Raw genomic sequence first — 15198 nt, forward strand, 5'->3', positions numbered from 1 at the left:
TTCTTAGCTGCCAACGCATACAGTGCTACTTTATAAGTTACGAAGTCATCAGTTACAGGTAGGTAGCTGTGTTGGTCTGACGCAGTCAAAACAAAATTAAAAAATCCTTCCAGTAGCACCTTAGAGACCAACTAAGTTTGTCATAGGTATGAGCTTTCGTGTGCATGCACACTTCTTCAGATACACTGAAACAGAAGTCACCAGACCCTTATGTATAGTCAGAGGGTGGGGTGTGTTCCATTCGTAAGCAGGGGTTTTATCAATTGGTCTCTTGGTTCTATATATAGTTGGCATTGCAATAAATGCCAGGTCCTCTATGCAAGGTTGCCCACACAGGCAAAGTCTCTCCTTTTACTGTACTTTGCTGTACCCACCATCCACCACCACCAAGGGCAGGTCTCTAGCAGAAATCTGAGTGTATTGCTTCTCTCTTGTTTGCCAGGATACATGATACAGTAATGCCTTACTGATGGCATTTTCTGGATAGCCTATTTCAGACACGTGGTTTATATACTTATGTGTGTGTTTGCCTTGTACATTTATGAACATTTATTCAATATTTGAGACCTTAGAATTCTTATAACACTGTTGAGGCAAACAACAACAACAATGAAGTGGTGATGGGGGTGGGGGAGAAAGGTGTACGAGGGTCAGTCAGTGCAGTGGGGGGGGGGAGTAGTGAATCCCAAGAGAGGGAGGGAACTGAGGGAGAGGGGGCCTGAAGGAGAGGGGCCTCCATTGATGTGTTTGTTGGGAAATGGGAGACACTGAATGTACCTGTGGTGGATGGGGTGGAGAGGCATTGGTGGGGCGGGTCATGTCCCAATTTGCATCACCTGGATGTTGGAGGGTATGCAATTCTCTTTCTGAAACCTCAGAGAGCTGCTGCCAGTCAATGTAGGCAATACTAAGCTAGATGAACCAAAGGTCCGAATCTGGGTAAGGCAGTTTCTTCTGTTCCAGAAGTCTCCTGCTCCTTTGGTGTATCCTTATAAATGTCTACAGCACCTCATTCCATCTTTATTCAGGTGTCCCATTCCATTCAATGAAGCTTCATTTCCACATAAGTGCACAAAAGAGTGGAGCCTCAACTTCTTCTATTTTTGAAAAAACAACAACAACACAGTTTGTTAAGGGTGCTGGGAACTGTAGCTCTGGGGGTATGTGTGAAAACAACAGTTCCCGGGACTTTTTAGGGGAGGAGTCATGTGCTTTAAGTATATAGCGCGAATGTGATATTGGAAGGAGTAGGAATTGCTGTATTTTCTGCTACGATTTGCAGGGGTGGAGAGGTGAACACAATCTTCACAGAAAATGTTGTAAGTGCCTCAAGGCAGGGACCTTGGAATACGCATTAAATGGCGCTATAACAACAACGACCAAATCGTAGTTTCATACCGGTAGCTTTCTAGACGCAGCTCTTTATTCCGCCTTAGATATGAAGCTGACTTCTAAAGAGCCTCAGAAGTCCTGTCTGTACTGTGTGAGTCTATAATCTTATGGTCAGATACCTAATTTCTTTCTCTATGGTTACTGTAATAAGAGAAGATTTGAAACCAGGCCTAATACGTCACCGGAAATGAAGTAAGAGAACTGCATCACTTTCCGACCAGGCTATTAGCGCCTTAGCTCCAGCTCTCACAGGCCGGGCGCCTTCCCAAAACATGACAATGGGCGTAAAGACTCGCGTTCGCCCTGCACCTAATTTCCCACCCGCTCTGTTCTTGACATAGAGGCTTCGAGCAAAGGAACCAAGACGGCGGGTGCACGCCTAGAGCGTCGCCGGAAGTGCCCGTTATGGGCTTCATATGTTCCCCGGAAGCGGATGTTTCCTCTCCCCTTCCCATCCTGGTTTAGAAGAGGCTGGGAATGTAATTTGAGGTTGGGCGCGCGAAGTCCTCCTGCGCACCAGTTGGCTTCGTTGTAAGTCTTCGTTCGAGGCTGTGTCATGGGGGACGACATGGATGTAATCCCCGAGAGGGAGATGAAGGTGAGACGGAGGGGGGGGGCAACATTTCCTCCAATTGCACCTGTTATGTTAATATTGTATTTTACCCTGTTGTGTTTTTGCCGGCAGTACTTGCGTTAAAATAAGTGACCCACCTTACAGGGATGTTGTAAAAGTTCACAATGCTTAGAAAGTGTAGGTAATTTTAGTCTGTTTCAGTTGAAATTGTGTGTCTGTGTCAGGAAATTCAGAGCACGTTATGTAAACCAGCCATGCGTTTTAAGCGCTATCCAGAAATGGGTAAAGTTTTTTAAATATTTTTTTTTATATTTTCAATAATAATAGCAATGCGCAGAATAAAAAAAGAAAATGTCTTCAGCGGTTCAGATACTAATGGAGAACTTATGTGGTCGTCCAGACAGGTGTCTTGTGGGACTGCAACTGCTACCATCTCTGGCATTGCATTTTGAGGGCTGCTGGGAGTGGGAGCCCAGCAATACCTGCACGGCCAACCGGGGCTCCCTGCCATTGCTGCAGATGACCAGAAATGGCATGTAGGTGAAGGGGTGGACCAGCCAAAGTCCCTCTCCTGCATGGCAGGCTAGTAAGTTTTGTGGGTCTGTTTACAAGACAGCTATAAGTGTTTCATTATTGCAGCCTTGTAAATAAGACCATAGAAATTTGTTCAGGTGTTGATTCAGTTTTCACCCACCCCAGTATATTTCTTCTGTTCTATAGATTGGAGCTACAGCTAAGACAGCCTACAGCCTTGTAAAAGAGCTTCCAAAAGTTACTAGCCTGTTGTTGCTTTTAGTTGGCATGGTAAGAGGCTAGCGGCCTCCATTTATGTTCTAACTGCAGCAGTGGGGAAAGCCCTTCATCTTTAGCTATTATCTGATGCTGTTTTGACAAAACACAGCCTGTGGTAAGGAAACTTTAACCACAGAATACAGCTTTAAAAAGTAGCACTGAAACAGTCAATATAAAACAGAGAAATCTAGAACCGTTTTGAACCATTTATCATCACAAACTAAAGGGGTAGGTATTTTCTAAGTACAGTATTGCTAAATCAGGTGCATGAGCAAAACCATGGAACCATTCAGTAGACTGTGTTATCTTTTCAGACATGATGCTAAACTATGAATTGACACTGGGACTCAAATGCACTCCCCTTCCCTCTTTCTTCACTGTGATGTAAGAAGGAGAGAGGACACTTCCGCCTTTAAACTAATCAGAGTTTCCTGTTGTGTTCAAACTTGGGGGGGGGGAGGCTGTTAATTTAAGCTATGTTCAAATCATAATTTATGATCCCTAGCTGGCTTGAACTAACCACAGTTTCTCAAACTTTAGATGTAACAAAGAGCTCCAGTTAGATTCATAGTGGAAGTAGATGCTTCCAATCTCCTTTTAGTAGCTGGGTCACTGAGGAGTGGGGAGCAAACAAATCTGAGAATCATTTGTGTAATTAAATAATCAAGGTTTTGGTTGAGTTCTGTGGCGTATTTGAATAAACTGATGCATTTAGATTTAGCCTGCACAGATTTTTTAATCTATGAATTTGCCACAGGATTTTAAGTTCAGAGCATTGAAGAAAATACGGATCTTTGATGCTCCTGATGAACTCCCCAAAGAGCGTTCCAGTCTTCTTGCTGTATCCAACAAATACGGATTACTGTTTGCTGGCTGTGCAGCTGGACTGCAGATCTTCCAGACAAAAAACCTTCTAATGCAGATTCCAGTGGGGGATTCTCCTAATAAAATAGGTAAGTTTTTTTCTTTTCGCCCAACCTCAACCGCAGCCATCCTTAATTTTTATCTATAGAGCTGTGTTTTTTAGCATTAAGGATAAACTCTCTTGTTCTGCTTTGAATACCCATCATAAGCTTTGGGGTGGCAAGTCTCCTTTGCAAATTATAGGGCTGGGATTTTTTTTTTTTACCTTTTTGGGCTCATGTAGCATAGTGGGTTAGGGACTGAGCTAAACATCTGGAAGTCTGCATTCAACTGTTGCTTCATTCATTAACTTGGTTGCCCTAACCTCCACTTTCTCCTCCCCCTTTTTTTCTTTTCTTTGGATTTTTACAATTTTATATTCAAACAAACAACACAATATAACATTTGTCATATATAAGAAAAAGAAACCCCCCTCCCCGTGACTTCCCTCAACTTCCCCTTCTGGTTCTTTAAATATTTACTACTTCTGCTTAATTATTATCTTATTTTTATAATCTTATACCTTAATACTCTTATTTTCTTATCAGTTTTATACCAACTTTTCCTTCATGATTACATCTTACAGTCAATTTCATTCCATGTTGTCCTTACTTAACCTTTGATCTTATTTTCTTACTTGTAAGTATTTAATCAAACCCTGCTAGCGAGTCCATATCTTTATAGTACTTCTGTAAATACAACATAAAAGGTTCCCAATCTTTTCTATATTCTTCATTATCATCGTCTCTGATTCTTTCCATTAGTTTCACCATTTCTGCATATTTCATTAGGTTGACTTGCCATTATTATTTTGTTGGAATCCGAGCCGCCGTTGTAGCATACATAAACAACTTATTCCGCTCTTTTGGTAGTTCCTGTCCTATTATACCCAACAGAAAAGCTTCTGGTTTTTTAACAAAGGCTATTTTAAACATCTCCTTCAGTTCATTATATATCATTTCCCAATAACTTTTAATTACTTTACAATTCCACCATATGCGGTAAAGCGTACCTTCTTTCTCTTTACACTTCCAGCACTTATTAGCACTTGTTTTATACATTTTTGCCAGTTTGACAGGAGTTAAATACCATCGGTACATCATTTTCATATTATTCTCTTTCAAAGTAGTACATGCAGTGAATTTTAAATCAACTTTCCATAATTTTTCCCAGTCTTTCATTTGTAAGTTATATCCTACATCTTGTGCCCATTTAATCATTACACATTTAACCTCTTCATCTTTGGTTTTCCATTCTAATAATAAATTATACATCTTCTTCAATAGTTTGGTATTATCCTCTACAATTTCTCCTTGAAATCAAGATAAAGTATAACTAAATCCTTTCTTTTTATCTTCTTTGAAGACCTCATTTACTTGAAAATATTGTAACCAGTCATTAACATATTCTCTGATCTCTTCAAATTCTTTCATTTTTAATTTCCCTTCTGTTTCTATTAATAGATCTATATGTAAGCCATTTTTCTCTCCTATTTATTTTTTAATCGATGTTGCTTCCATTGGAGACAACCACCATGGAGTCTTCTGTTCTAATAAATCTTTGTACCTTTCACAGACTTTTAAAAGTGATCTCCTAATTATGTGATTATGGACGGCTTTATGAACTTTCCCTTTCTCATACCACAAGTACGCATGCCATCCAAATCTGTTGTCATGACCTTCAAGATCTAACACATCTGTATTTTCCAGTTTGATCCAGTCCCGGATCCAACCAATACAGAAAGCTTCGTAATATAATTTAAGATCTGGAAGGGAAAAACCTCCTCTATCTTTACTGTCTGTAAGTAATTTATGTTTTATTCTTGGTTTTTCCCTTTCCAGATGAATTTTGTAATATCCATTTGTCATTTCTTGAAGCATGCTGCATTACTTATAATCAGTACTGACTGGAATAAAAATAACATTTTTGGCAATACATTCATCTTGATTCTTGATTCAATACATTCACTGCAATTCTTCCTAACAGTGATAAATTCATTTCCCCCCATACTTCTAGATTCCTTTTTATTTCATTCCATTTTTTTTCATAATTATCCTTAATGATGTTAATATTTTTGGTTGTCAACCAAATTCCTAAATATTTAACTTTTTAATGAATCTATATTTCTATATTTTGCTGTAATGCTTTCTTCCCCTTTTCTGGTACACTATCAGCTTTGTCTTATTTTTATTCAACTTAAAACCTGCCACCTACCCAAAGTTCTGTATTTTTTCTAGGACTTTTGGCAGAGAGTTCTTAGGGTCCTCCACTGTTATTACAAGATTATCTGCATATGCTTTTAATTTATATGCCCCCCCTCATTACTCTGGGTTTTTTTTTAGCATTAAGGATAAACTCACTTGTTCTTCTTTGAATACCCATCATAAGCTTTGGGGTGGCAAATTTGCAAATTATAGGGCTGGGATTTTTTTTTTTTACCTATTTAGGCTCATGTAGCATAGTGGGTAAGGGACAGCTAAACATCTGGAAGTCTGCATTCAAATATATCACGAATCCCTTGCTCACTCCTTGACTGCCACTAGTACTGCACATTTCACTCTCGGGTGACACTTGCAAGTCCGTCTGATGTTCGCCCACAGTGAGATGTTCGCCCAATTCCTCCCTCTGCAGCCCAGCTGCCAGCCTTGGCAGAGGGAACTTGAGAAGGTGCTTGCCTGCCTGCCTGCATCTTCACCCAAGCAAGTGGGCTGCCTCATCCCTCCCTCCAGATTAGAACACTAGGGCTGGGCAATGTATCATCCAAAACCAGTTTGAAGTCCATATCCAGGAGTCAACACGTGGCTGCTTCTTCCTTCCCACCTTATTCACTCCTTTCTTCTTATTTCAGACATCGTGATATATCGGTATATTGCGATGTTGAAAAACAGATATTACCCAGGTCTACTGTCCAGCTGGTTGAAATAACAAGCAGGGCATCCCCAGCTGATCTTAATAGACGAATAGGGCAATATTGGATTAATTCAGGCCTCCAACTACCTTTTAAATAATTTATTTTATTTTTTCTTCCCTGGTGCTCCTCTTCATTTTATTTTATTTTTAGTTGAGAATGTCCAGAGTCTGTTCGTTCCCACCAAGTTCTGTGTGCATCACTTGGCACTCAGCTGTGATAACCTCACACTCTCTGTCTGCATGGCCTCCAGTGAAGTTGGGTCCTTCATTGGCTTTTTTGATGTTCGCACCTTTGTGAATCAGGTAAGTTGCATGGTTTAAAAGCAAACTTGGGGGGGGGGGACCCAACCCTCACTCCAGGGTGTGCTTTGCTATGAGTTTTGAAACTGGAGAGCTTCAGCAAGCCCTAATGAAGCATAACGCACTTTAGGATTCAGATGTAATGCTAAACCATGGTTGATTAAAAATTGGGAGGAATACTACCACAGTGTAGTATTCATGTGTGATAGTAAACTGCTGTTAATCAAAAAGGGAGCAGAAAATTCTAATCTCTTCCTTGTGGCTGTGCTGGTAGGGGGGGGGGGTGAAGTGTGTGAGGCTGAGGTTCGCTATGCACTCGTATCCTCTCTATCTGACCCTCAAAACTCTCCACACCACACTCCTCACCAGCCTTGCTCTGCATTCTCCTTGAGTGCTTTTGCCTGGCTGGAAGTTGTCCATGAACTGTGGTAATAACTCTTGCTTGCATGGCTGAAGATATGGGGGGGGGCAGCACATGTAAAAGGCTCTGACTTTTGCATGGCTGGAATGTAGCCCATTATATATCCATTACTCTGTGCGGTTTTGCCTCAAGCCTTGCCCACTACTGATATGTGCCCCCTGGAAGGTTGTCCATAATTGAATGTGGCCCTCTGTATAAAAAGGTCCTGAAATCCTGCAGTAATCTGCAGCTCATCATTACGCCTGAACTCTACCACTGATAGGAGTTGAGGCTAGTAAAAACATGTCTTTCCTTCAGGTCTTGGAGAGTATGGTATGCTGAGCTTGGTGGGCCAGTGGTTTGACTCTACTGAAGGCGGGTGTCTTTGCTCATATAGATACAGTCTAACAAATGTCCATTTCCTTCTTAATAGGCTAAGCAGCAAAAACGCCCCTTTGCCTATCAGAAGATGGCTGAGGCGATGGTCAATGACCTGAAATGGAACCCATTGAATGCCTCCATGCTGGCCGTCTGTCTGTCTGATGGAAGCGTCTCTGTCCTGCAGGTGGCAGATTCCGTGAAGATCTATGCAACTCTCCCCGCTTCAGTGGCTGTTACATCAGGTTGGTAACATGACTTTTAGATTGATGGAGAAATCCCTATTATAAATCTGCTGAATTGGAGTTCTGGTTTACATAGATTTTAGGTGTACAGCTCAAAGTAAGCCTGAATGCACCAAATGGGCAATTGCAAACAAGGGTATCTCATAAGGAACCTTTGGCTCTCCCAATGTTGCTGAACTCCCAACTACCACCCACCCCTAGCCATTGGCTGTGCTTGCTAGGCTGATGGGAGCTGCTGTTCAGAAGCATCTAGAGGGCCAACACTTCTCCTCTCCTGCTCTAGGGTATGCTCTCCCGAGACCATCGTTGGCTGAACCTTCACGTTGAGTGGACATTTGAGATTGTCGTGTTTGAATAACACTTGTGAGGGCAGTTTAAGCCATTTGCCAAATTGCACTGGCTGGTTTTGTTGTTTGCTATTTCCTTTGCTACTGCTTAATGATGCCTGCTTGATTCCCCCCCCCTTTAGTGTGTTGGAGTCCTAAAGGAAAGCAACTGGCTGTAGGCAAGCAGAATGGCACAGTGGTCCAGTATCTGCCAGTAAGTCTGTTTTTTTCTATTTGGCCTGTAATGCTCTGCCTCCTCCTGCTTCTCTCTCTCTTGGTTCTTTCCTGTTTTGTTTTCCCAATTCATAGTTCAGAAGATGGAGTCTTAAGCATAAGGGTAGCAGAAGTACGTGCCTGGGAAGGGCTGTAGTCTAGAACTTGAGCATCCATTTCTCATGCAGTAGGCCCCAGGTTCAGTCACCGGCACCGCCAGGTAGACTGAGAATTTTGCTTTAGTATAGTAAGCTAGTTTTTTCATGCCTGCACACTCCCTTCTATTCACCATCCAGGCAATCAAGAAGTTAGGAGCACAAGGCTGCATATGCACCATGCATTTAAAACACATGATTTCTCCCCCCCCCTTCCCCATGGAATAATGGGAACTGTGGCTCTGTTGGGATAAACTACGGTTCTAAGGATTCTTAGCTATAAGCCATGTGCTATGAATGCATGGCTGTGTACCTGTCATATTTTCTAGCCAGGCAAAAACACAAAGGGGGAAAGGGCTAGTAAGGGGTGTGGCTTGGGGTGAACCCTGAGGACAAAATAGAGGCTTGGAGGACTTTATTTGGTCCCTGGGCCTAAGATTAATTAATTTTCTTTCATTTTATTTGTTTGCCGCTCTTCTACAAAAAAAACATGCTCAAAGCAGCTTACAACAAAGAAACAGGAATGCATTTTGAACAAACACTACAAAAAAACTTCATAATAACACAGCAAAACAAAAATATATCATACCAAAAACCCACATTTTAGTACTATAAATATAACAAGATTACTTAAGCACCATGCAGCATGCAGTAGCAAAAACAACAAGGAAGCTTCATAGTTTCGCCTTAGTCCTAGAAACACCACTCCTATGATGTTGCTTACTGTCCCTCTCCTGTAGCAGCAGCTTATAAGGCTTCCAAGAGCAAAGGATGGGGTTGCTGGAAACACCTCTCTCATGATGATGTTCATCTCTGATATAGTTGAATTGGGGGCCATGCCCATAATTAAGCAGGAGGCACATGGCTTTGTTGCAAAAGAGTGCCCACGTTTGACTACCAACAATCTCTCCTTAGATCTTCGGCTACAAAATGCCTGTGCCTGAAATCTTGGTGCATTGCTCCCATTGAGAGCAGATAAGGAATCAGGAACTCATAGCCCTCCAGCTGTTGTTGTATTCCATGGGTGGGCAAACGAAGGCCCAGGGGCCGGATCCGGCCCAATTGCCTTCTAAATCTGGCCACGGATGTTCCGGGAATCAACGTGTTTTTACATGAGTAGAATGTGTCCTTTTATTTAAAATGCACCTCTGGGTTATTTGTGAGGCCTGCCTGGTGTTTTTACATGAGTAGAATGTGTCCTTTTATTTAAAATGCATCTCTGGGCTATTTGTGGGGGTATAGGAATTTGTTCATTCCCCCCACCAGATTTAACATTACCATCGAATTACAGACCCATAGCGTTATTGAATAACGATTATAAATTGTTTGCTGCTATTTTAGCAGACAGACTAAAAAATATATTGGTAACAGTTATACATGAGGATCAAACAGGATTTCTTCCAAAAAGACAAATGCAGAGTAACATCAGGAATATTATAAATATAATTGAGTATTTAGACATGCGTATAGACAAGCCAGGAGCCCTAATTGCGGTCGACGCGGAAAAAGCGTTCGACCAAATTTCATGGAAATTTATGAAAGCCACCTTGGAAAAAATGGATTTCGGGAATTCGTTTTGTAAGGGAATCCAAGCGATTTATTCCAGGCAAAGGGCAAGAATATTACTGAATAATAATATTACAGAAGAGTGTGAAATAAATAAGGGAACCAGACAGGGGTGTCCCCTGTCTCCGTTAATCTTTATTATGGTAATGGAAATATTGAATAATAAAATTAGAAGTGAAAAGGAGATAAAAGGAATCACACTCGGTAGCAGAACGTATAAATTAAGGGCCTTTGCCGACGATTTAATGATTACAACGGAAAACCCAAAAGAAAGTATAATTAAACTCTTAGAAATTATAAATGAATTTGGAATGGTGGCGGGATTCAAATTAAATAGGGCAAAAACCAAAATGCTGGCCAAGAATTTATCAACTGAAGAAAAATCAGAGATTGAGAGAATAACCCAGTTAAATTTTTTCTCAAAAATTAAGTATTTAGGAATTTGGGTAACCCCAAAAAATATAAATTTATATCAGGACAATTATAAGAAAACATGGGAAGAGATTAAAAGAAATTTGGTGACCTGGAGCAAATTCAAATTATCTTTCTTGGGGAGAATTTCGGCAATCAAAATGAGTGTACTGCCAAAGCTTATGTTTCTTTTTCAAAATATTCCCATAATCCGCAACACCGGGTGTTTAATGGACTGGCAAAAAGAAATCTCTAAATTTATTTGGCAAGGCACAAGGCCGAGAATCAAACACAAGTTGCTTATTGACACCAAAGAAAGGGGAGGTTTTGGACTCCCCGATTTGAAATTATATTATGAAGCAACTTGTCTAATGTGGTTAAAAGAATGGCTTGTGCTTCAGAGACCAAATCTATTAGATCTAGAAGGATTTGATTTAAGATTCGGATGGCACGCCTATCTTTATTATGATAAAGTCAAAGCCCACAGAGGATTCTCCAACCACATATTAAGAGGTGCCCTATATAAGGTGTGGGAGAAATATAAAAACTTATTAGAGCCCAAAACCCCACTCTGGCTATCACCGGTCGAGGCTAAAGCCGTAAGGAAAAAAAATACCAAGGAAAAATGGGTAACTTATCGAACACTGCTGAGCTGGAATGAGGAAGAGTTTGAAATGAAGCGATATGAGGAAATTAAAGGCGAGTTAGTTAGTTGGTTAGATTATCATCAATTAAGAGAAGTCTTTAAGGACGACAAAAAGAAGGGATTTAATAAAGAACCATCCATAATAGAAAGAGATTTGTTGAACAACAACAGTAAAATTATCTCTAAAATGTACCACCTACTCTTAGAATGGGAAGTTCAAGAAGAAGCAGTGAAACATGTAATGATCAGGTGGGCCCAGGATTTGGGCCACACAATAATGATGAAGGATTGGGAGACCCTGTGGAATCACAATATGAAGTTTACGGCGTCATTTGCAATCAAGGAAAATATGTATAAAATGATGTACCGGTGGTACCTCACACCAGCTAAACTATCTAAAATGTATCAAAAGGCATCAGACAATTGTTGGAAATGTGGGGTTGTAAGAGGAGACTTGATACATATGTGGTGGGGTTGCTCTAAGATTAAAGAATTTTGGAACAAAGTTTATGAGGAAATGAAAAAAATCTTGAGAATCAATTTTGTTAAAAAACCCGAAGCATTCCTTCTTGGAATATTAGCGAAAGACATCCCACTGAAGTGTAGAGAGATCTTCCTATATGCCACTGCGGCAGGGCGACTGCTGATAGCAGCCAACTGGAAAGGGGACAAAATTCCATCCATTGGAGAATGGAGAACGAAGCTACTAGAATTTCTTGATATGGCTCAATTAACAGATAAGCTAAGGGGAAATTCGAAACAAAAATTTCTGGAAAAATGGGGAAAATTTAGGAAATATTTACAAGAATATTATAACAATGACGAAATCTTTATGGCTGCCCTGAATTGATTGGTATAGAAAAATGATTCAGTTAATTGGGTATGATCAGTATAAGTGTGTACAAAAGAATTAACAGAATTTTGAAGAGAAAAGACGGTACATAGAATAACTAAATGAGTCGCACGGCAATAAGCGACCGGAAGTCAGGGGTATTAATATGATTTAATGACTTAAAGTTGAATATGTTATATTGTAGAAATCATGGTTTGGTGGGGGGAGTAAGAAAAAAAGGATGTATTATTTGCTTACCTTATGTTAGAAATTAGGAATCACAGTAAAGGTAGTAGGAAAATGAGACAAGAAACCGTAAAATTGATCATTTTTTATTGATATTGTTTTGTAGTTTCGTTTTAATTGTATGAAGTATTCTTTTGCATTGTATCTGTAATTTACTTTCAATAAACTTAAAAAAAAAAAAAAAAGAGAATTTTGCTTTAGTATAGTAAGCTAGTTTTTTCATGCCTGCACACTCCCTTCTATTCACCATCCAGGCAATCAAGAAGTTAGGAGCACAAGGCTGCATATGCACCATGCATTTAAAACACATGATTTCTCCCCCCCCCTTCCCCATGGAATAATGGGAACTGTGGCTCTGTTGGGATAAACTACGGTTCTAAGGATTCTTAGCTATAAGCCATGTGCTATGAATGCATGGCTGTGTACCTGTCATATTTTCTAGCCAGGCAAAAACACAAAGGGGGAAAGGGCTAGTAAGGGGTGTGGCTTGGGGTGAACCCTGAGGACAAAATAGAGGCTTGGAGGACTTTATTTGGTCCCTGGGCCTAAGATTAATTAATTTTCTTTCATTTTATTTGTTTGCCGCTCTTCTACAAAAAAAACATGCTCAAAGCAGCTTACAACAAAGAAACAGGAATGCATTTTGAACAAACACTACAAAAAAACTTCATAATAACACAGCAAAACAAAAATATATCATACCAAAAACCCACATTTTAGTACTATAAATATAACAAGATTACTTAAGCACCATGCAGCATGCAGTAGCAAAAACAACAAGGAAGCTTCATAGTTTCGCCTTAGTCCTAGAAACACCACTCCTATGATGTTGCTTACTGTCCCTCTCCTGTAGCAGCAGCTTATAAGGCTTCCAAGAGCAAAGGATGGGGTTGCTGGAAACACCTCTCTCATGATGATGTTCATCTCTGATATAGTTGAATTGGGGGCCATGCCCATAATTAAGCAGGAGGCACATGGCTTTGTTGCAAAAGAGTGCCCACGTTTGACTACCAACAATCTCTCCTTAGATCTTCGGCTACAAAATGCCTGTGCCTGAAATCTTGGTGCATTGCTCCCATTGAGAGCAGATAAGGAATCAGGAACTCATAGCCCTCCAGCTGTTGTTGTATTCCATGGGTGGGCAAACGAAGGCCCAGGGGCCGGATCCGGCCCAATTGCCTTCTAAATCTGGCCACGGATGTTCCGGGAATCAACGTGTTTTTACATGAGTAGAATGTGTCCTTTTATTTAAAATGCACCTCTGGGTTATTTGTGAGGCCTGCCTGGTGTTTTTACATGAGTAGAATGTGTCCTTTTATTTAAAATGCATCTCTGGGCTATTTGTGGGGGTATAGGAATTTGTTCATTCCCCCCACCAAAAAAATATAGTCCGGCCCCCTACAAGGTCTGAGGGACAGTGGACCAGCCCCTTGCTGAAGATGTTTGCTGACCCCTGTTGTATTCCATCTTACATCAGCTCCATCTAGCATGGCCAATGGTCAGGGGATACTGGGAGCTGTAGTCCAAGAACATCTGGAGGGCTTCATCATCCACAGAGCAGACAGTACTGAGTGAAATGTACCATGGCATCAGATCACTGAACCGTGGCAGATTCAGATGAAACGCTTTGGACATTCTTTTGAAAGTGCTTGTATAAACTCAGAGTGTTTGTGCTGTATTATTGCATGTGCGATATGAAGTATTGCATTGTAGATAGAATACTTTAAAACAACAACAACCCATATCATTAAACTTAGGGTATTCTGATCACTCTTGTTCTACTTTTTCAGAACCTGCAGGAGAAGAAAACTATCCCCTGTCCTCCATTCTATGATTCAGATAATCCCGTCAAAGGTACTGTGTTTCCTTAAATTTGGCATTTTGACCGGTTGGTATTACAGTAATACAGATGGATCGTGTAATCACAGTGTTTCACTTATATGCCTAGAATTTGCCCATCCATGAAATCCAGGCATATTGTGGAATGTGAGATGCTTGTTTTTTGACTAGTTGAATCTCCTGTGTTTAAAAATAAATCTGGCAGGTCTTTTGCTCAAAATACTGAGTAGTATTTTATACCAATCCCATTTACGGTATGGATTAATATTTAATCTCCTGTAATTTAGTTGTCAGGGTTGTTAATGCAGCACAGTTACATATAGTGCAAAGATTTGATAATGCCTTCCTTTCTTTTGAAAAAAGTGCAGTCCTTGGGCATATTATCACATCTGTTAGGTTAAATTTTTAATTCGTATATTTGTAATTGAAACTTGAAGTTCTTTATACGCCTTGTTCCCTAAGATAAATACAGCAACAAAACTGTTGTGCTCACAGCAGCCCCTTTGAAATTGATGGAGATGACTAAATTAGGCAGATTTACTTCAGTGTGTCTGTTTACTCTGAGTAGAACTTTGTTGGATGCAGCCCTCTGTAGGGATGGTTCCCAGTGTCCTAGATCCTTCTGCCTTCACGCAGTACATGTTGTTAAGGAACATATAAAGGAACTAACCAGCTGCATCATACCAAGTCAGACTGTTAATCCATAAAGTTTAGTATTGCTTACTCTAACGGGCAGCTGCTGTCTGGGATTTCAGGCTGGGGTGCCTCCCAGCCATACCTGGAAATGCTGGGGATTCAACCTGGGACTTTCTGCATGCAAAGCAGGTGCTGTACCACCAAGATATCCCTCTTCGCATATAGCTCATTGGATGGACATATGCTTTTGACTCCAGAAATCCCATGTTCATCTCCAGGTGGGGTTGGGAGAGACTGAAACCCTGGAGTGCTGCTGGCAATTATTGTAGGCAGCACTCAGTTAGCTGGATCAATGATCTGACATGATGTTGGGAAGCTTCCTAACGTGTGGGAAAAGGAGAATAATTCAGTGGAAGGGCATTTGCTTTGCATGC

The 15198-nt window shown here is 40.6% G+C and overlaps 1 protein-coding gene across 5 annotated transcripts in view; it reads left to right on the top strand.

Moving 5' to 3' along the window:
- Positions 1-1610: 1610 nt before the first annotated feature.
- NUP214 (nucleoporin 214) overlaps positions 1611-15198 on the top strand; it is an 84689-nt gene continuing 71101 nt past the window's right edge. For all 5 annotated transcript variants that reach the window (XM_035112652.2, XM_035112650.2, XM_035112653.2 and 2 more), the window contains exons 1-6: positions 1611-1990; positions 3516-3711; positions 6723-6874; positions 7705-7894; positions 8364-8434; positions 14080-14143. In XM_035112652.2, the coding sequence (XP_034968543.1) occupies positions 1949-1990; positions 3516-3711; positions 6723-6874; positions 7705-7894; positions 8364-8434; positions 14080-14143 (715 nt within the window). In that variant the 5' untranslated portion in view covers positions 1611-1948. The remainder of the gene's footprint in view (positions 1991-3515; positions 3712-6722; positions 6875-7704; positions 7895-8363; positions 8435-14079; positions 14144-15198) is intronic.

The sequence above is a fragment of the Zootoca vivipara genome, chromosome Z (assembly GCF_963506605.1).
Source record: "Zootoca vivipara chromosome Z, rZooViv1.1, whole genome shotgun sequence".
Classification (NCBI taxonomy): domain Eukaryota; kingdom Metazoa; phylum Chordata; class Lepidosauria; order Squamata; family Lacertidae; genus Zootoca; species Zootoca vivipara.